The 22,815-nt window shown below is 38.0% G+C and overlaps 1 protein-coding gene across 5 annotated transcripts in view; it reads right to left on the reverse strand.

Moving 5' to 3' along the window:
- Nucleotides 1-1,543: 1,543 nt before the first annotated feature.
- LOC111875525 (vacuolar protein sorting-associated protein 13B) overlaps nt 1,544-22,815 on the reverse strand; it is a gene marked incomplete at its 3' end in the record, with an annotated part of 71,670 nt that continues 50,398 nt past the window's right edge. For all 5 annotated transcript variants that reach the window (XM_033750168.1, XM_033750162.1, XM_033750165.1 and 2 more), the window contains 11 exon segments: nt 1,544-1,726; nt 5,868-6,023; nt 8,617-8,967; nt 10,403-10,686; nt 14,277-14,553; nt 14,813-15,100; nt 15,939-16,097; nt 17,078-17,296; nt 18,421-18,598; nt 19,430-19,617; nt 19,753-19,978. In XM_033750168.1, coding sequence (XP_033606059.1) covers nt 1,544-1,726; nt 5,868-6,023; nt 8,617-8,967; nt 10,403-10,686; nt 14,277-14,553; nt 14,813-15,100; nt 15,939-16,097; nt 17,078-17,296; nt 18,421-18,598; nt 19,430-19,617; nt 19,753-19,978 — 2,509 coding nt within the window.

The following is a 22,815-nucleotide window of genomic DNA, read 5'->3' on the forward strand; positions in this document are numbered from 1 at the left end:
AAGTAACAGGCTGAACTTTATTAAATGTGCACATACTTACTATAAAGATGTTGCTTCTTTATTAAGCATGTGTGAGTCTTGAATCTCCAAGCAAGAATACGAGTATGGACAAAAATATCTCATTCTCAATTCATCCATTGATTTTCATTCTAGAACTTCAAAATCTTTCAGACAACTCTTTTACTTTGCACAGCAACACACAAACTACCAACTCCATCAGAAATATAAAAGTTGGCAACACCAGTATGAGCTGCCTTTCAACAAAATTTGTCTCCCTCCTTCTTTCTGTCAACACTGCATATCTCTTTATTTCTGCACATGTCACTGGTGTCTGATTCCAGAATGGACAAGTAGTACCCTTTATTGTATTGTGAGAAAGTGGACAATGTTATTACAGTGAGAAGAATTGTCAAGTAAAGAAAATTCTCATTCTCTGTGAATTTTCCAAACTCTCATCTCAAACTGAAAAGGCTGTTCTCACATATGTCCAATATTATTCATAAACATACATGTTTTTATGTAGCATCACCTTCAGATATACATTTTCATATTATACTAAAAATCATATATTAGGAATTATATTTATAGCCAATGACTGTTTAGTTCACTTGTGCATGCAGTAGCACTACTGCTGGTTAACATTAGTACATTGTACATTAGTAATTCTTTTGAAACCTATAAGCTTAATGCAAACATTATATAAGACATAATATGTACTTTATGGATACTTGTAGCTTCCATGAGGTGAATATTTAGTGAGATTTGTCCTAAAATGTACTTAGGTTCTGAAATAACCTAGGCTTGAACTGAATTAAAGTTAATGAAACTTACACATGACAATACTTGGATAATTTAAGTGAGTTTCACTGAAATCTATCAGTGTTCTGAAGAGATAGTTAGAAGTTCATTTAGGCTGCCCTAAAATTAAAAAAGCTTGACAATACTAAATATAAGTCTATGCTGCACAGAATTGGATCTGATTGTTTGAGCACTGATACTTTTGGATAGACAAACAGATGAACATAAATAATTAATATAATGAAACGTTTTGAAATTTTTTTAAAAATTCCTATGAAAAGGTTAATTTTAGCGATGGGGTTATATTTACCATTCTTTTTTATTAAAAACATTCTGTTAAATAGAGGTAAAAGAGAAAGATTTTCTTCTTTTTACAGACATTTGTATGAGATAGCTATTCGATTGTACATCTAAAACGCATTTAACATTTAAATTAAGTATTTGTTCTGTTTGGCAAATTTTGTAGTAAAAAACAACTTTAGATTAATTTATGTGATATTCTTTAATAAAAAAATTTAATTGCATCTGCTTATGTGTATAGAAGGACGGAGGGCAAAACAAATGGGTCACACAAATCTAACACATAATTATAAATATTTATAAACATACTTGAAAATGTTTTGTAGACTACATACCTCTATGTCTCTATCTATATACATGCACCCAGAAAGAAAATATGAAATCTCACAGCAAACATCTATACAATCTTTCATGAAAGGTTTATCATTATAAATCTCACAATTACCTGCAAAGAAGAGATGTTGAGAGCTGCTTGGAAACATGGCACTTGACGGGGAGCAAAGAATGAATCTACTCTCATACAGGCAGCCAAGGCACGTGGAGAAACCAAAACATTCCCAGACTCAAGAAGTTCATCCTCTTCCTCTGACTGCAGAAACAGTTGCACTCGCCATGTACAGGAAACAATCTGACAGCAGAATGGCTAATAAATGGGAACAGTCTGCATTGAGTATGGTATGCTTCATTCATTAAATTCTGTGACCCACAATTTCAGAGCTAGAAACCAAAGGAATATGACACAAGCAATGTCCCACACAGATGCAATACCACATTTATAGCTCAAGCACTCCTACAAGGATTGCAGTACACTCAACTCTCAATTATCCGGGATAATGGTGGGGATGGAAATCATGATTAATCGAAAACCCAGTTAAGACAAATTTTACTAAAAGTAGTACTGTAATACTGTACCTTCATAATACTATAGGCCTACCTGTATTTAAATTTATTCAACATCATTTTTATGTCATCTCATGGCCTATTTAATACTTTTTTTTACATTATACTGAAGTATGAATTAGTTATTTCAATCACAGTGTTCAACAACATCCAACACTTTTTACGAATATTCACACTTAACACTTAAAAAAATTTAATATTGTCGTTTGCTTTTCCACGGCATTTTCCTTTTTACAGATATCCATACGAAGCCTACGTAATATTAGCTTGTTCACTCTCAAGATTGTCTAGTAAGGATTCCAAATGATTAAGAGCAGCACCATGTGATATTTTCTTACTTAACACAACACCCTTCCTTTTACACCCTGACATTTTGCTAACGCACTTGAAGATCGATACAAAGAGACTAACTGGGACGGTGTATCTGTCCCTGAAAGTTTCCACAAATCCTTGCATTCTTTCACCCCTACCCTAGAACATTGTGTTAGCATAATGGGACCAAAAAATGCAGAGCTCGGTCCACACTAGTGTGAAAACAGTGTTACAACTCACCATGTGAAATAAAAGTGAATGAATATTAAACAATATATAAGCCTCAAAAAAGCGTCGGTTAAGCCGCAAACCAGTTTATCCGCCCCCAGATAATTGAGAGTTGAGTGTATTAAGAAGTGGAATCTGTAGGCAATTAAGTGGACACATTACAAAGGGCGGCATTGCTGGACCTAATTAAATTGCTTAGTTCCACTTGTGATAGTGGATAAACTGTTTAACCAGTCCATGCACCTCTTTCTACTGTTCTTGTGGTTACAAAAGCATTAGGGCATCACCAGGACACAGTGAATGGTATTGTTGCTATGACTTTACCGGGAACCCAGTCATATTGTTAAAAAAAGCTATCTGTATAAAATCCAGGAGTTGGTTTAGAACATCAGAGGATACAGAAGCAAAAGAGAGCACCTGTCATTACAGTTCCATTTTCTGTAGTTGTGGTCTATGAACTCTCACCATATTAGCACTGCTGTCTTTGGAATGAAAGGACAGCGCTTTACTGGATTCAATTTTCGCATTATTTCAACAGTTTTAGGTACCACAAAATACATGTAAATTCACTTAATGTCCTGGATTTTGTGAGTGGTCCACTTTTCCTTTCATGTGGACTACTCTGACAAAAATGGTAACCAACTTGCATGCAAGATTTTAATTTTCAATGTTTCTTTTGAAGTTAGTTGTTATTATTACTTAGTCTGTTAGCTAAAACTGCTACATGTATTTCTTTTATTTAAAATGTCATCTGATAAGCACGATGGTGACCGCCTCTGTGGTCTAGTGGTCGGCGTTCCTGATTCGATTCCCGGCGCTACCAGATTTTTTCGGAGAAGTAGTGGGTCTGGAACGGGGTCAACTCAGCCTCGTGATAATAACTGAGGAGCTATTTCAAGGAAATAGTGTCTCAGGTTTAGACAACCGAAATTAACGGTCGTGGGGATTTGTTGCACTGACGTGACACCCTCTATCTGCAAAAGTTGGCACTAAACTTCACTGAGAAGCGGCGGTTGCTCGGTCTGTATAATTCGCTTGCAGACTAAAATCAGAGTTTGTTTTTGTTGTAAGCATGATGGTAACACAAAAGAAAGAAAAGACATTTCCTTAGGAGAGAAACTCAAAATATTGTGCAAAAAATTATGGAATGACTGATGATTTTAAATAGCACTGTATCATACATATTTAGTTTCTGGAAAATACATCTATAAAAATTACTGCACACTGCTTAGTAATTTACCTACTTGATTTGCTAAGAATTTCAATTGAGGGTTAAGGCAAACGTAAGTGCTGTGCTTCCGAGTTTTCCAGTTCCTGCAAATTATAACTTCCCACAGTTTATACCACTGTTCATCAATCCTCAGAGAAGTGAAGAAACGAGGTTCCACTGTATCAGCACAAAATTTTACATAATAAAGAAGTTCTGCATGTCAAATTTATTAAAAAAAGTCATGTTCAAAATTTTGTTAGCCATGTAGCAAAATTTATTACATGGCCCACAGAAGTTCAACATAAGAGCACGGTTTCTGTTCATTAAATACGACTAACTACTGTACAAACCGCTATACATGCAGGTGGTCTGGGAACAGCAAACATTTCTTGACAATGAAATTTTCATTACAGTTTCACTGCTGCAAAAGCATTACACTGCATGATAGAAATACAGAGAAACATATATACATACACAATGTGTCCAGGTTCTGTTAGGACTGTGTTCATTAAAAATACAAGACGTGAATTATTTTCAAAATTTCACTCTTTTTATTCAAAACAGTCTCCTTCTGAATCAATACATAGCTGAAATTGATTGAAAAGTTTTTGAAAACAGTCACTAAACTCCTTTTGTGGAATAAAATTTAAAACTGCAGTACATTCCCTTTGGATGTCCTGGATGGTGTCGTGACGGTCTCCTTTCATCGCCAACTTAACTTTTGGGAACAACCAGAAATCTGCTGGAGCCAAATCTGACGAATACAGAGGATGATCAAGGACTGTGATCCCTTTTCTGGTCAAAAAGTTGTGCACGATTTTCGATTTGTAGGGTGGGGCACTGTGGTGGAGGAGCGACCAGGAACCTTGCTCTCGATATTCAGGTCAAATTCAAAGAATTCTCACCCACAAACGATTGAGGACTCCGAAATAATAATACGAATTCACTCTTTGACCTTCTGGCAGAAATTCCTTGTGAATGATTCCTTTGGAATCGAAGAAAACAGTTAGCAGTGTCTTTACTTGACTCTTTTGCATGCACACTTTCTTTGGTTTTGGCTTCTTTGGGCTCAACTACGCTGCATTCTGCTGCTGTGTGAGAGGCTCATATTGAAAACACCATGTCTCGTCACCAGTAACAATAAATTTTGTAAATTTTGTATTACTTTGGGCTGACCATAACATGTCTTTGTAGTGTTCCACTCTGACATGTTTTTCATCACCTGACAGCACGTGCGGTATAAACCACACACAGACCTTCCGTCTGCCCAAATCCTTGATCAAAATTTGATGCGCAGTACTTTTTGGTATTCCCAAAAGCTCCTCGATGAGTCTTGCAAAAACATATCTGTTTGATGCAAGGATTTCGGTCACTTTTTTTATATTTTTCTTCAGTGCAGCTTGTTCTTGGCTTTGATGCATGTGGTGTCTTCCATGTCCTCTTTGCCATCACGAAATACAGCATACCATCAAAAAATGTTTGAGCGACTCAAACAATCACTACTATACACACTTTTCATCATTTTGTATGCTTCTCCAGCAGTTTTGCCTAACTTCAAACAAAATTTGATGTTGGCTCTCTGTTCAACCGCCATTTTCCGACGAGCGTCAGAACAGTACTGTTACATTCAAGGTCAGAACACATGATGCAGTGATGCTTGCGCTATGAAATTATAGACAGCCATAGCTTAAACTTCAAGAATCTTAATGCCACAACTCACCAAAGAATGGCATTGCAGGGCAGAATTTAAAAAAACGAGTCCTAATGGATCCTGGACACACTGTGTATTGACTGTTTAGTAGGATGTACTGGATTTCTTATTGCAGAACTCTGTATCAATTACAAGAACATAATGTGATCTCACAGTAAGACATCACAGTCTCAGTCAGAGAGTTCTAGGTTTGATCCTAGACCAGATTTAGGTGATGATGTCTCTGTAAACAGATAGATGTGTTCACCTCTGCCAGATCACCACCGGGTATTTCTTTGGAGACCACATTAATGAGGTTTTCTCTGCTGGCTGTCTTGCCACCAGTCAGGAGCTGCAAGGGTGCTCCAACCAAATTATTTCATCTTGTCAAACTGGAGGGACATTTGCTAGCATTCTCTGTGAACATACCTGATGTGGGGGAGTTGGCAGCTCCAGGTGACACACTTCTGACTCTGACAATTCAAACTGTGCATATGGCAAGTAGTGAGTATGGCAATCACTCCAGTATTGCAGTGAGCACAGTACCTGGCCTTTGGACTCCTGATCTGGACTGTCTGTAGCTATCTGTAACACACACACACTGGAAACTGAGAGAAGAGAGTGGACCTTTAAGACTTGACACATATATAGGCTCAGTGTGATGAAAGATCTAAGTAGGCCAAATGTGAATTGTTAACATTCAAGATTTTCAAATCTACATATAAGATCAAAGCAATGACTCAAACTACTCAGGTATATTCTAGTCAAGTGTGTGAAGAACAATCAACTACAATTATCATAATTCCAGCTACATTTCAATAATGCAAGAAAGAACTAAATATGTAATGATATTCATCAGTAGTTTTCTTTCATGTTCATATTCCTTTACATTTACGTGATGTTTTGGACCTGTGCTATATTGATAAATTTAAAACTACAAGTACTTCTAATACCACAAAAACTGGGGCTTCAAATGTTGAATATCTGACTACAGAGGAGTCAAATATAAAATTGTACATGCATATACTAGTATTTTACAGGTTTGAATAAACAAGTATAGATGTCCAAAAATTTTAAATAGCATATACAGCTTCCACAGCTAGCATCCAAATGATGCAGTTTGTTTAATATTGTGACATGTCGACCCCTACCTCCCCAGCGGTATGTGGCGGTAACGTAACGCTCGCGTTACTACGGTAATAGGTGAGTTCCCGCCCCGCCACTCCCCTCCGCGGTGACGTCACCGAGTATCGCGGTCGCTAGGCAACGCGAGTCAACAGCTGTGATGTTACGGTACTAACAGCGGTTACTTCCGCTAGCGTTACATAGCAACACAGCGCCAGGCAACAAGGGTGCCTATTACGTGGCCGTATTGTCCGATCGAGGCTACATAGGGAGCAGCGAAGGCTATTCACAGTTAGTTGTACTGAGTCAGTCAGTGAGTCCTGGAGCTACCGCCGAGTTAGCCAGCAACTAGTCAGTTATATTGTGGCATTTGGAGTGTACTAAGTGTGATACTGCAGATAGCAGTAATCGTAAATCTGTAATTTGGGTGATTGTGAGAGCGGATGTGAAATAAAATTCGCTGTACAAAATACGGCGTGAAGTTATTTGTCGCGATATACGCAAGATACGTGACAATATTTATGAGACTTACAGAAGTGATTGGCCACGCCATAGCTCAAGTGGTTAGTCACTGGCTTCCCACCGCGGAGGTCCGGGTTCGATCCCGGGGTCTGGTCAAGTGGGATTAGTGGTGGACAAAGTGGCACTGGGGCGGGTTTTCTCGAAGTACTTCGGTTTCCCCTGCCAATTTTCATTCCATCAAATTCTCCATCATCATAATCACCCGGGGCAGGTATAATAGGCCAATCAGTGGCCGCCATACCGAGTGGACCCAGCTGGACTCCACCCCCCACTAAGTGAAAAAAAATTATAGAAGTGATATAAAAACTGGTCAAGAAATTTCCCAACTTTTAGAGAACCTGATTACTCATTTCTGTGCTCGTAGAAGCCAGCCAGGCTCTATCCGGGTGTGGGGAAACAGAAGTATCTGCTCTTGCCTGCTAAATTAATAAAATATAAGGAAAATGCTAAGTTGACATTAGACATAGGGTTCACAAGGATTATATCCTCCAACCTGTAAGTCTGACTGGGTGTGGGGGTTGGAATTAGACACAAGAAACTTAATACAAAGTCCATATATATATTCAGGAGGGTCCAAAAAAATGTACCATAACTGGTCAGGTGTATCTCGATATGCTTCAGACATCGATTTTCCCTGCCATTCGAGAGCTGTTTGGAGATGAGAGATTTTACCTACAACAAGATGGTTCTCCACCTCACTACCATTAAGATGTCAGGGCGTACTTGGATGACACTCTACCTGGACGATGGATAGGTCAAAGAGGTGCTATTGAGTACCCACAACGGTCTTCAGACCTAACACCTCTAGACTTCTACCTATGGGGAACCTTAAAGAATGAAGTTTATTGACAAAAGCCAGCTACACTGAATGCACTATGAGAAACCATTAAGCGTCGTGTGCAGCCGTCACACTGGACACACTGACAGCCGTAGTTCGCTCAGCAGTTCGGCGGCATCGACACTGTTTAGCCGCTGATGGTGGTCACTTCGAAAAGATACAATGACTCTCTCTCTCTCTCTCCACGCAATAACTGTAACTACATGTCACTCTGTTCCAAAGATATTGACTATCAAAGAGTGAGTACATTTTTTGGACCCCTCTGTATATACACATATAAAGCTGTCTCTGGAACAGGCAGTGAAGGCCCATAGGGGTGTGAGAGATTGAGGCTCACACATCTTCTAGACAATTGATCCCGCGATCTTCTGGCTTGTAGCACAGTGCCTTACCCAACTACTCTACCATGTGCATATATAAAAATGTTTGAATTCATATCCCTCTATTTTCCATGTTTTATTTCAATTGATACTTTTCTACTCATACTTCTTGTTCACGTAAGTAAAAATCTTTCAAAGTTAAACCATAATATACGAGTATCTTTGTTTATGCATGGTCTTTAAACCATAATATACGAGTATCTTTGCTTATGCATGGTCTCGTGTTACTTCTTCCATATAAGTGCTGTTGGTGATGGTAACACATATCACACTGCAAGACAAAATAGTGGCTGAAAGATCTATACATTTGTACCTTGAATGGCACAGGGAAGATATCAACATGTGTGAGAGCCCTGGGTTGAGGATATCTCCATGCCATAGTGGGTGGAGCCTGCCAGAAGACCACTTGATATGGGAGTGGCAGATCCTCTTGTGATGACCCACTGCCTGCATCTACAAACTGGAATGCTCCAGCTCGAAGATCATCTCGGTAATGCTGATCTTGATCTGGAGGATGGGGTACAGCCTCCACCAACTCTGGCACACTCTTTGATTGAAATGCATTGAGGAAAGGCTCATACTCTGACGAAATCAAGTGTAAACAATGAAGATGTTCTGGTCCAACATCCAACAAAATGCATTCCGAATCAACTGTCAGTTGAACCTATTACAAGAAATCAAAGAAAACAGTCCAATATTAGGCATATATTCATATTTTCATTATGTTGGAAGGCTTAAGATGACAGTCATATGGTTAGGTAAGGTATCTGTCAACAGAAGAAGAAATGGTTTTACAATGAAAGCAATATCTCAAAGATTGAATTTTATTGTTTACTGCTACACATTTCAGTCCTCATGGGACCTGTCAATGAGTTAACTCTAAGAAAATGAAAGAGTAAAAGTTCTCCATGTGCTTAACTAATTAAGCACTATGCTATGAAGAAGTATGGGGAAGTGAACGTATAGATCCACATTTTCTTGAACTCGGCAATAGCTGGAGTTGAGTGGCCAGCTTCATGCCCCAAAGTGTAACAGTTAAGAAGGTCTCAAATGATTAAAAAGGAAGGGCAGAAGATTTAAGAAAGTATTACTATATATCCATTACCTGCGTACTTATAGAATAATAGTGGTCTAATGCAGAAATGCCTCTAAATAAGTTAACTACAAGGCATTGTAATAGTTAAGAAGTTATATTCATGAGCCTGACTCATGGGCACAATGAATGGTCAAACAGCTCCCCACAGTTTTACCCTTTTGTTTATTTAAATAGTATTCAAAGGCAATGATGCATGTTATTTAAAATTAACCTCAAGATTTAGACTGGCAATGAAACAGGCATAGTAATTTCTTTCTTATACATGGTATAATTCTGAAAAAGAAAATTAAAATAAAGGTTATTCAGGATTTGAGAACTGGACATGTGACGACATGAATTATGAAAATGGGTCATCATGGAAAATAACAATGTCTACTTGATTTATTTACAAAAATGACACAGAACAGTGTCTCATTTGTCGCATTCAAATGACTGCAATGTAACAATGTAGATCATGGCAAATGACTGAGAAAGGCTCTTGTAAAACAGTACCGAATTTGATGCCTTCCTGGTCTATTTTCATGCTTGGATTTTACTCTATCAGCACCCCTCTTCAGCCTTCAATGACAAAACTGTTCAATGCTGTATTCATATGAACAAAATATATAAAATAACAGACTTACATATGCCCTCTTCATTACATTAAAAAAAAAAGTGAATGCATGAATCATGAAAAATATGAGTTACATACATACAATGATGAACTGAACTCCACAGCCTAAAAGTTACAGTTCAGTCTGGTATGCATATAAACTTGATAATTATTCTGTTTCTGAAGAAATTAATTTGAAAGAGGATAAGAATTTTGTTGGCTTATGAAAACAATAATGATGTTCATTCGTCAATACATATGTCTATCCAAAACCCAAACTTCTACGACAACTACAACGAACCAAGAAACTACAGAAAAAAGTCCTGCAGCATGACTCCAAGGGATCATGTGGTGCCAACCACTTTCATGGTTATAATACACTTTTCAAACATGATTCTATTTGCAGCTAACCTGCAAGGGTGAGTCATTTGGTAGCCATGGTTCCCAAGACATGCAAACATCCACAGTGTAACTCCAGGGATTGAGGAGAGATCGTGATAGACCCTCCAAGGCTGTGGTAAGCATAAGGCAGTTGACAGCAACATTGCCCACCACACGGTCCACCTGACCACGAACAATTCGAGACAAAGTACCAGTCACTCCAGCAACACTCACAGCCATCACAGCCTCATGTCTCATTCCAGACAATTGAAACACCAGCTGCTGGCTGGAGATACTTACAGATTCTACTCCACCTGGAATCAAATAATACCACAAACTTACATAAAACTATTCCTGCTTTCTTACATCTCATACAGAAAACCTTGTTCGTAATAAGTTTAATCTTATCATAATTATAACATTTTCAGCATATACTTTACACATGAAATTCTGGTAACTCAGTTTCTAAACTGACTTTTGGATGGATGTCAAGAGTACGATTCCTGAGACATATAAAGATTCTCCCCTTCACCATCATCTCTAGGCTAACCCTGCTGTACATTCAGTCTCCCATCCAACAACAGTACTGAGGACTTCTTCCTTGAGGGTTTAACATATGGAATATGAAGCCAACAATTTGACTCCATCTTTTACCAATATCAAAAGTACTGTCACGATGTTTGGGGTCACTATAGATGGGGTTTGGATTGGTGAATGAATTTATTGACCACTATACATATGACTGAGAATCACAAGCAATTAGAGTGTTAGTAGATTCTAAAGGGTTCTGACGATGGTGTATAACATACAGAATTACTGGGTTTTTGGATATTTTCCACCATCTGGTATTCTAGAAAATAGGAAACATGATATTTCAGAAACTGGATCTCATTAGTTCTTCCTAAGGGGCCCAAGTGAGTAGGTATCTTCCCCCCCCCCCTTTACCTGAGGATAGAAACAGTTCCAGTTTCCTTGTTTCTAGAATACCAGAGGATGGAAAAAGTTAAAAAACCCCAGTAATTCTGTGAATTACAGTGCTATTGCTGATCTACACTTCACAAATCACTACAGCACGTGCCAAGCCTCAGTCTCTTTAGTCTTCCCTAGTCATTGTTTGGTAACAGCTCTCAACAATGCAGATTCTTCAGCTTCTGCGCTCACGCTGTTGCCCGCTGGCTAAAAGTGTTCACAACTGAACTCAATGCTCCAACTGTCCTGGTTAAATTATCTTGGCACAGCCCACATAGAAAACATCCCATTTCCAATAGTGATTATACTGTTGCATGCATATTTGTTGCCACAGGAATGTATTAACTGAGCCGTTTCCCAGAAATGTTCGTTGCTTACAGAGTCAAATCCTAGCAATGGCTCTACATACCACTGTACTTATAACTTATCTCTTATGTTCCTTACACACATTCATGGCATACATTTCCACATACTGAAATTCTGAGGAATCAAATTTCGTGAATTTGTTATATGGGAATTCTTTAATGAATATTAACTAATCACAGCTTAGCATAACGTAAAGTGTTCCAACTGTGATATTATGATATCAAGACACAGGCGGCTTTGACAGACATAATCCAATGTACTGCTTTTACAATTTGGAAGTTTCTACCAAAGAGAGACAGCACACACCAATTTCAGATCTAATACCTAAAGAGAGTAGTACAGGTACATTAAAGAAGATATTGTAATTAAGAGCAGATTAAGTTCATTCAGTTCAGAATCTTTTGCATTCCTGTCTCCTTTTGAAACCACAATTTTACCATTCCTTTGTCTGGGTGTGACACTTGTTCTCTTGCCCTGAAGGATGAACACAGATTGAGGATATTTAAGAACAGGGTGCTCAGAACAGTATTCCAACCTACAAGAGAGGAAGTAACAGGGGCTGGAGAAAACTGCATAATGAGGAACTTCATAATTTGAACTCTTCACCACATATTATTTAGGTAATCAACTCAAGTGGGATGGGATGGGCATTGCATTGAAAAGATGAGACTTGCATAAACAACTTTAGTCAGAAAACCTGAAACCAGTTTGAAGACAAAAGCATAGACAAGAGACCATTAAAATGCATTTAAAAAAATGGTGTGAGGATGTGGACTGGATTCACGTGCCTCAGGAAAAAGACTAGAGGTTGACTCTTGTGAATATGGTAATGAATATCTGGGTTCCATAAAATGTTGGTAAATGCATGAGTGGTTCAGTCACCAGCAGCTTCTCAAGGACTCAGCTCCAATGCTACTTTATTAACACTTCGAGGACCGGCAATTTAAATATTTAAATCACCGTGGGGACCGGCAATTTTAAACCTAGTACCCTAACTTGTGCACTGTTCACTTTAAAAATTAATATATAATTCCCTAATTAATTTTATGAACCAAAATTTTTGGAGAACACTTACCAGTGTTCCTAGAAGTGCTTGAGAGTGTGATATTTCTGGAAACATTCCCCTTTATGAAGTCATACTCCTTTTGTTGTGTACTGTGCAAACACAGCATCGCCTAGAAGGCTGTTTCCCCTTGGCATGTTCACTCTTCACAATTTTCATGAGGGTATGTTTCCGCATATCACCTGAGAGTCACCCAGGGGGGGTCCACATGAGGCCTGTGTGGGGTGGGAGTTGATGGACCCGGTGACACTAAATCTGTGTCTGCCGCCACCGTCTGGTCTGTAGCCCAGGCTTTTGCCACATTCAGCAGAAATGACTTGTATTTCAATTTTGAATGATGGTTTAGATTTTGAAGACCAAAAATGAATTGAAAATGGCACAATTTATAAGCCACAAGGCAACTTTCTTTGTCCACTTTACTGTTTTCCGAGGAAGAGAATAACAGGCCAAGTACTGATCGGCTCTATCAACTCCCTTCATGAACATATTATACTCAGAAATACAAACAGTCTTCTTTACCTGTCCATGTCTCCTTTGAACATCAACCATGCCCGAATTGTGAATTGTGGATTTGGGTCCGATGGAATTTGCTTCACCCCTCGATTTCTAGTAAACTGTCCCAAAGCAGACGTTTTGTCCACTTTTCCCCATGTGGCTGTCCCCGCAATGTTGCTACCTGCATTTTCATTGGAGCTACTGTCACTTTCACTTTCACTGTCCGTGGCCACAATTTTTTGTTCGTCCCTGCCACACTCACCATCAAATTGTGAGTCGCTATCACTAGCAGACTCACAAGGGACTTCAGATAGCTCATCGGAGAACAAGTCAGATATTTCCTGTTCTCTGAGAAAATGTTTGGACCTCAACCTCTTCCGACCTTGATCCATTTTGCACTACTAACTTCCTGCCTGGTGCATGCAGCTGGAAGATGAACAAAGGCATTTTCTTTTGGAGTGGGAAAGGAAAACAGTTGGGTCACAAACAGCGGGGTCATGTTACTGACTACAAAGCAAACATTCAAGAGGTCTATCAGGCACAAGTCATGCGTCTGCCTGGCAACAGTGCAAGGTATAGTGTGTTTCAACATAACATGTCCTAAAATCATAATAATATGCCACCGGTCTGCCACGTTTAAGAGTGCTGGGCATAAAAATATGCCACCGGTCCGCAGAGTGTTAACATTTCTGATAATAATAACAAATATATGAGGTTGTGGACTGGTCGACTGGCATATTCCTGTGAATGCTTCATTAAACCTACGAGTTCTGTAGGAGGTGGGGGGCTTTCTTGACCAAGTAACCATGACTAACTTCCTCAAGAAAGACTCTACATCATGAGGTTAGTACTTATAATATCTGACTGGATCAACATTCTACTCAAATCCCTAATCTCATTTTCTCTTCTCTGGGTATGTCAGGTTACAGGTATCTGTATGTAATGAAAAACATTAACTTATCAACAACAAAATGTGATGTAAAATTATTCAAACTGATGAATGTTACAAACCTATTTTGTCTCTAAAGGGATGTTTCTTTTCATCCTTGATGGTTACAGGGTGACATGAATGATTCTCATAATTCGATACAGAACTGTAGTTTCCCTCAGGGTTAGGTACTCTTTCACTCTCATGTGTGTCCTTGGATGGCAATTCAACATCTGTTCCATTTTCAGAACAACATGTATAATGCTGGGAAAAGCTATTTGAGTCCACTCCGTTTTCCATGTTAACATGTAACTGTGTCCTAGAAGATCTTTCTTGTATATGTGGAGATGCTATAAATTCCTAGAAATGGAAGAGAAAAAAAAGTCAAACATATTAACATAATTCTGAGAGATTAAAAACAGAAGGTAAATAATCTTGTTTTATCCAATCTGAACTGAAAATACTTCACAAAGACATGAATCATACTAAATGGCTCACACATGTCTATATATCAAGTTCATCCCAGGCCTGGTATCTCTTACTAATTTCATGATTCTGCTTTTTTGCCCAATCAATTATCAATCAGTCATTCAACTGATCTATCACTAAATATACTTACAGAAAAGCAGTGTTGCAATTTCTTCTGAACAGCATCAATGAAGTGCCACTGTGCAATGCTATAATATATCTTTGTAGGGCGACCCAGTTCCACATCTATTTTGGATCCCTTACTGGCAGATTCCAACCACTTCACTGTGAGAAAGGCTGGGGGAATTCCTGTGTCAGGATGAGGATCCCCACCCTTTGTCTCCAACAAGACAGACAAGAAGTCTTCAGCACGAGGTACTCCTCGAGAGATTACATACTCTTGCTCCGATGACCGAATGCTCATGTCAAAGCAAGATATCTGAAAGTCCAATTTATTTAGTTAGAAAATTTAACTTTTGTTTGTAAGTACTTTTATAAGGGTTATCATAATACAACTTAAGTAGTTGCAATTCAATGATAAACAGGAATACCTTAACTAACCCTATGGAGCAGAACCTTCTTGATAAGCTACAGTCACTCAGCTGGTCAGGAAATTCCTCACCTACCTTACAAGGAATTCAAATGTCTGTTTGCTGCTGTGGTCATAGGAGCTTGCCACAATATCTGGCCCTGCCCTCACTTCCACCTTACAAGACAATCTCATGTCTACTATTTTCCCTTAGAGAAAGAAAGTAAAAGGTAAAAAGGTACAGATATCCATGTAACAGGCTGCAGAGGCCCACAGGGCTGTGAGATGTTCAGGCTCCCACATTTTTAGACAATCAGCTCACACATGGTGGTAAGATTGCCAACCTTATGCACCGGCAGCCCTTTACTGCCAGGAAAAATTCATGATGCTCATTTCTGTTAGAGGCTGAGTCAACACCAGGACCACAGTGCGGCTAGAAGGATTAGGTCACTTGAAAAATCCAATAACCTCATTGGGAATTGAACCCATGACCTTCTGGCTCATAGCATAGTGCCTCAACCCAACTACACTACCACATACTCCCAGAAAGAAAGCAGGATTAAAATGTTATAAAAAATGTGAAATGATAATTGAACAAAATGAAATTTATATTGTGGTGTCTGAGGCATGACAGTCTTGAGTGGTCTGTGTAAATTACAGAACAGAACCTTACATTGGATCATTACTGCTTTAAGAAGGTAATTTTGGTAGCATAAATATAATGTAAAACTACAATCATTCAGCATACCTGCACCTTACTCATGGAAGATAATCTTGATAAGAAGGCATGAGGCTGTGCCATTAATATATATAGCAACGGCTGAATACATTTTCGAGGAGGCAGCGCCTCTTCAACAGAACCCTCCTCAGACCCAGCCTCATAGCCCACATCCTCATTTTGGTCATACTGCAATGCAAAATTGTCAAAATTAGAACATTCCTGTGATTATACACAAATTGTATCCTTACTTTGTGTCATAAAACTTCAGCATATGCAGAAATCTCCTTTTCAATTTGGGAACATGATTTGCTCTATCGGACCACTTTTGATGTACTTCAATCACAATTTATAATACTAGCAACACTTTCACAGTGCACTAAAGAGTACTTTCGCATTAAATTCTATTTCAATTAATCAAGATGGAGATACAATTTGCTGACTATTTCTATTTAATGGCTGCACCTGAAAAGGATCCATTCCCCTTTAATACCTGATGACAGTAGTATAGATTCAGCTTCTGAAATGCCATAATTTTAAACTTAACTATGACAACGGACAATATCCAATATAATAATTCTATAATTAAGTTAGTCATTATATTTGAGCTGATTCCAGGTAGTCTATCATACCTTTTCCATATTCTTAGATCTCTTTGTCAGGAATGTGGCACTAGTTGTTGAAAAAAGTTGAAAATAAAAATTCAGAATATTTCATTGCATCTTGAATATAACTCCAATGAACAACTGAAACGAATTTCCATGCTGAATTATGGGCACAAGAACTTCATTCAATTAATATTCTGCTTTGTAACAAATGTATTTTCTGGACCCTAGGCTATACGTACAATTTAATTCTTCTGAAATTAATTATCATAACATTAATTTGAAGCATACTACATCATCTAAAAAATACCTGTATGTCATGTGGGAAACGCTCTTCTTTTTGCAACATGTAATGGTTATGGCAAAGTTTGTGCAGTAAATTCTACACCATTTATTTTCATCTGAGATCACATATTGCGTTGCTACTGACTGGAAAATACATGTATTCATGAAGATTTTCTTCTGTGACTTAGAACTGAATTCCTAATTAATTAACTCAACAATTTTTGTTAATTACTTCACCCTCATAAACAAATTTCAAGAATTCTTAAAGACGTACAGTACCTTGCTGTAAGTGTGACGAGAGATAATCTTCTGTTTGAGTCTGCTTGATAAAAAGTGCAGTTCACTATTATCTCCTTCCAGCAGTTCATACAGAGCAAATGAAATTTTGCCAGCTGTAAGAAGAATCTCAACAGGCACAACATCTTGAGGTTGTCGATGCTCATTTGCAGCCCACACAGAATTTGATTTCCATGACACTGCTCGTTTGCTCATTACCTCCTAAAAAAATACGCAGAGAATAGGCAGATAATCTGTTGTCATTAAAATTACTATATATTTGCTCACATATCACACATCATTTGACTTGTGTTGCTTGAGACCAACTGCCTACTTTCATACAATAAACTCTGATTAAAACGAAAGTGTTTCAAATTTTCTAACAAAAAGGTTTATGTTTATGGTAATACTCTTTGTTACTCACCAACAACAAACAAAAATAATGTCACAAATTAAATAAGAAGTGCATGAGAACTGGTACTGTCAAGAACTGAAAATAATACACTTTTACAGAACTGTGGAAGAACCAGAACATTACAGACTGAACTCTGACAATAAGATACAAAATAAAATGTCAGTCTGCAAATGAACATCTTTCTCATTATTATCAGATTCTGATATTTTCATTTCATATCTGTGGCTATGGTAAGCACATTTCAGGAGAAAAAAAAAGTTATGAATTGGTAAAGCAACTTCAAGTTAGTACACCTGAAGGTCTACTAACATCCAATATAGATTCCATTATACACCACTGCTAATGACTGCTAGAACAAATTGCAGCTTTTGTATAACAACACAGCTGATCAATATTTGGGCTATGTTCAAGAGGGCCACCTATTTAATCCTAACACATTTCTCTAACTTTATTCATACTACTTTCGTGTTTGCATGATTCTCTGTCACCTCTACACAGATGTACATTTACAAACATGCAGATATGAATGTATAGGTACAAATAAAACTATCATTATGCCAAAGCTTTAAGTGAATACTTTTCATTTTCATATTCATATTCATATTCTTATATGGTGACGAGGCCAACAGAGGAGAGAGAGAATAGAAAGGTTTGATTATGTTTCAATTAAGATATTATAAATTTAATGAAAATGGACTTCAAATTCTTAAACTGAACCAAATTAAAGCCAAGATTTCAAACACATAAACTACTCATGATTCATAGGTAGAAAGAAAGACAGAGACTTACACTGCTGACAAACACACACATTAAACAAGTTTTCATTCACCTATGGAATTAAAAGTTTCTGATATGCCACGTTTCACCACATTTCTAATCATTCTTCACACTACCAAGAAGAAAATATGAAGTACATGTGTATTCTACTCACTGTGGCTTGACTCTCAGGTGGCCTTTGTTTGGAATGTATGGATGGACGTGACACATCAAACTCTGAAACTTTTCCAGAATTTTTAAAATCACTGCTTTCTTTTCCTGCAAACCCTGCATCCCTGCCTACAACACTGGCACTTGACACATCTGCACAGTCTACTCCACTATCCACAAACCTGACAGCAACAGAATAAGAAATATTCCATTTGTGGAATTTCAGTGATTACAGCAATGGAAAGTATAAGGTAACCATATTAAAACAACAATTTAAAAATGAAAGGAAAATTATTACTAAATTCAAAATACTAAACACTACGATACCACTACAATAAACAATAATAATGATGAAAAAGCGTACAAGTTTGTAAACTAGAATGTCAAACAAGAACATAAAGAGAAGAAGAGACCACTTGGAAGACTTAGGTATAGGTCACAGTATAATATTAAAATGCATCTCACTAATATGAAGGAGAGGTAGGGACTAAATATGTTTGGCTTAGGACACGGACAAGTGGTAGGATCTTGTGTACATAGTAATAATGTTTGAGGTTCCACAAAAGACACTGCTACCTTCTCAAGGAGAACCCCTATTTCATGCAGTCAGTAAGTTATAAGAACACAATCTATGAAACTGTATTAACTTAAATGACAAGATATCAGTCATAAGATTATCTTAAAAATGGCTCATGAATGCTTTCTTTCCAGTTGATAAATCATTCTACCAGTTTAGGCTGCATAACGTAGACAGTTGAAGAAGTGTCTTTAAAGAAACCAAGAATGCTAACAATTCAACTGTGACACTTGTTACATAAGCATGACTCTTTAAGTATAACAATATATATAACATGGCACTTTGTGAATAGAGAATTTGATATACTTTTATAGGAAAAATATAGTTTGTTTTCAGTGAATACTGGAAATGTATCACAGATATCTATTCTGACAAAAGGTTTTATGTACTTAAAAATACAACTAAACTGTTGCCTCCATAATAAGGAAATACAAACCGGTTGTAGCTGGTTCTGACGTTGTCCATCTCAAACGAACCCTCTGAAACTGGTTTCATTAACGTTGTAGGCTGTATTTCACAAGAAACTTTCTTGCCTGAGGAGTCAACCAGAAGTGGCTTCAACAGGAACAGAATCTCTTCTAACAGAGCTGATGCTAGCAGAAGCTGTCCTGTACTGATCAACACCTGCCAATTCACAATAACTTTTCGAGTCAATACTGAATCTGCAAGAAGTCATACAAACTGTACACTACTTTCAGATAAACTGGAAGAATAATATACAGTATACATTATATCATCAAGTACACATACAAATCATACCTCAATATTAGTAACTGCATTGACTTCTAGTGAATGTCCACAAACAAGGATGTCTCCACGATACACAATAGCCGGTGCTGCCACTATGCACAAATTCAATCGTGCTATTACAGGTATGAGAGACATGTGTGGTGTGAAACCTTCTTTGCCAGACACCAGGTTATTCCACTCCAGAGCAGGATTCTCACTCATGGTGCGAAGACTTCTAGACTGGGAACTTGTCAATCTGAAAATATCAGCAAAGAACAGAAACATTAAGTGTCTGTGATCCCATGTTCACATCATGTATGATTAGGCATGCTGAGTACTATTCACGAATAGATGAAAAAATTCCAAATAAAATCAAACTGTATATCACCAAGTGATTTTCTGTACAAATCACACATTTGATCAATACTATAATGCTGGTTTTTATTTCTCATGAAATACACAGCAATTCAAAAGTCATGTAACCCAGGATGCATTAGTACTTTATTAACGTAATATGGGTTATAAAAAACCACAGAATTATGTGACAGGAAAACTGATACATGTATCCTGAGTTTCCTTAGAGTTGTGCATATGACTAGGATGAAAATAATGTTTATTGTGAACAAATGTTGTGCCTAAGAAAATGAAATGCTGCACTCATTGTGAAGGGGGGGGGTCATCATGAAATGTTATGCACTGAAAAATAGGTTTGCACAGATTCTTTGGTGCAAAACTAAGTGACATAAAATGGAAGAAATATCTACAGAATTTGGGATGAAACCATCAGGGGAAAATTCCAAATGTATGTATGACCGAGACACAGATGGGAAAATAATACTGAAACTTTTTTCCTCATAATGGGCCACAAACAAATGGGCTGACCTTAATGAACATTTGTTTTAAATGGAACCTACAAGCAGATGAAGTGGGTCTTTGAGGCAAAGGTTGAAAAGAAGTTAACTGGATTCAAAACCATACAATATTTGAGGTTCTCACAGTCAAACTATGTCAATTACTGTCTTCTGGGATGTCAAGTTATGTAGATTGGTAGACTGTTATGAATATTAGAGAAACCAATTGCCTCGTCTAAACTGAAGATGGAGGCAGCAAACTCCTCCAAAATGTCATAACAGTCTATTAGATTACACAGTGTCACATCCCGGGAGACAGTGATCTTCATGGGTTCAACTAATTCAGAATATAAACCAATACCTCGTAAGATTGTTTTGTGAACAGTGACAAATATACAGGTTCCAAAAAACTAAAGAATTACCAGCATGACTGTCATTTACAGAAAGAAGACATTATATAATGGCTGTTGGTTGGTTTAAAAAATAAACAACTTAGCCATGTGGGCTCAAAACACTTGTGTTAATAGGACACCTATGTGGCCTGCAACATCATGAATTAAAAGTACTGACAGATGTGAGTTTTGCTTGGAAACTTTTCAGCCCTGATTCTGTGCCTTTCATTTCATCCAGAACTCTTCGTTGTAAATTAAGGAATAGCGAAATTCATGGTTAATCACAGGATAAAATTCTCAATGTATCAAACTTCATGAGAAAGAAGGTTGTGAAATTTACTTATAGAGACAAATCTAAAGATGGTTTTATTGATGTCCAGAAGTGTAATGGAAGGACTGTGGTGGCACGTAATGTTTTGACAAGGATCCAAAATAGGAACAATCTCTAAGAGAGGATGTTCATTCACAATAGCAAAAGTAGTATAAGCATAGAGAACTGTATTGGATGATTAGGTATGGGCATAATAAGAACATTCCCCCTGATGGTGTCTCTACTTTGATGTAGTGGAGGGGCTTGCGTGGTAAAATGACCCTGACAGCTATGTCGGTGGTAGCATAGCTACTGGTAGGGCCACCCATGCCGCACAGGTCGAAGGGGATGACCCAGACTAAAACAGATACCCTGGTCCTCCAGGTTGGGGGTTGGGCGAGAGACTGACGACCTCACTTACTTACTTACTTACTCACTCATGGAGCTGAGCCCTTCTGGAGGAGCCGCCAATTCTACAGCTACTCAAGAACTGCCCAGCATTTTATGGAACCCGAAGGTTCATTACCATGTTCACAAGAGCCTTCCACTGGTCCTTATCCTGAGCCACATCTATCCAATCCATACCATCCCATCCTGTGTCTCTAAGATCCATTCTAATATTGTCCACCAACCTACGCATTGGTCTTCCCAGTGGTCTCTTTCCTTCTGGCTTTCCCACCAATAACCTATATAAATTCCGCTTCTCCCCATTCGTGCTACATGACCTGCCCACCTCATCCTCCTTGACTTGATCATTCTAATTATACTTGGAGAAGAGTACAAGTTATGAAGCTCCTCATTATGCAGTTTTCTCCAACCTCCTGTCACTTCATCCTCCCTTAATGTAAGAGACAAAGTTTCACACACATACAGAACCACAGGCAAAATTATAGTTTTGTATATTCTAATTTTTATGTTTTTGGACAACAGATGAGAAGAAATAAGGTTCTGGACTGAATGATAGCAACTTAGTTTTCTCTGTGTTTACTTCTAGACCAACCTCTTTACTTGCATCAATTAAAGTTTGTGTGTTTTTCTTTATGGTATCTACATTATCACCCAGTAGATTCACATCATCGCCTGATGTGTCCCGTTTAATTTCAGTCCCACCTGGTTTCACTGGACCTTCCTAATTGCATATTCTAAGGCAAAGTTGAAAAGGAGTGGCGATAAAGCATCTCCTTGTTTTTCTTCAATCACATTCATTATACAATTATATTTATTGTACATAATCTGCAGTGAGTGCAGTAAATGTGTATGGGCTCAATGAACAGACGCGTCAGTGAGTTATGCTCAGGGGCGTAACTCTTCTACTCTTGTATTCTTAACTTATTTATCATTTTCAGGTTCTTGTTAGTTCCTCTAAGAACCAGGATAGCGCAGATGAATATAGTGACTGGGTACGGGATGGACGACCTAGGTATCAGAGTTCTAGTCCCAACAGGGTAAAGAATTTTCACTTCTCCATGTCGTCCAGACCAGCTCTGGGCTCACCTATCCAATGGATACCAGGATCTTTCCTCCGGAGGAAAGCAGCCGG

The sequence above is a fragment of the Cryptotermes secundus genome, unplaced genomic scaffold, assembly GCF_002891405.2.
Source record: "Cryptotermes secundus unplaced genomic scaffold, Csec_1.0 scaffold1069, whole genome shotgun sequence".
NCBI lineage: Eukaryota > Metazoa > Arthropoda > Insecta > Blattodea > Kalotermitidae > Cryptotermes > Cryptotermes secundus.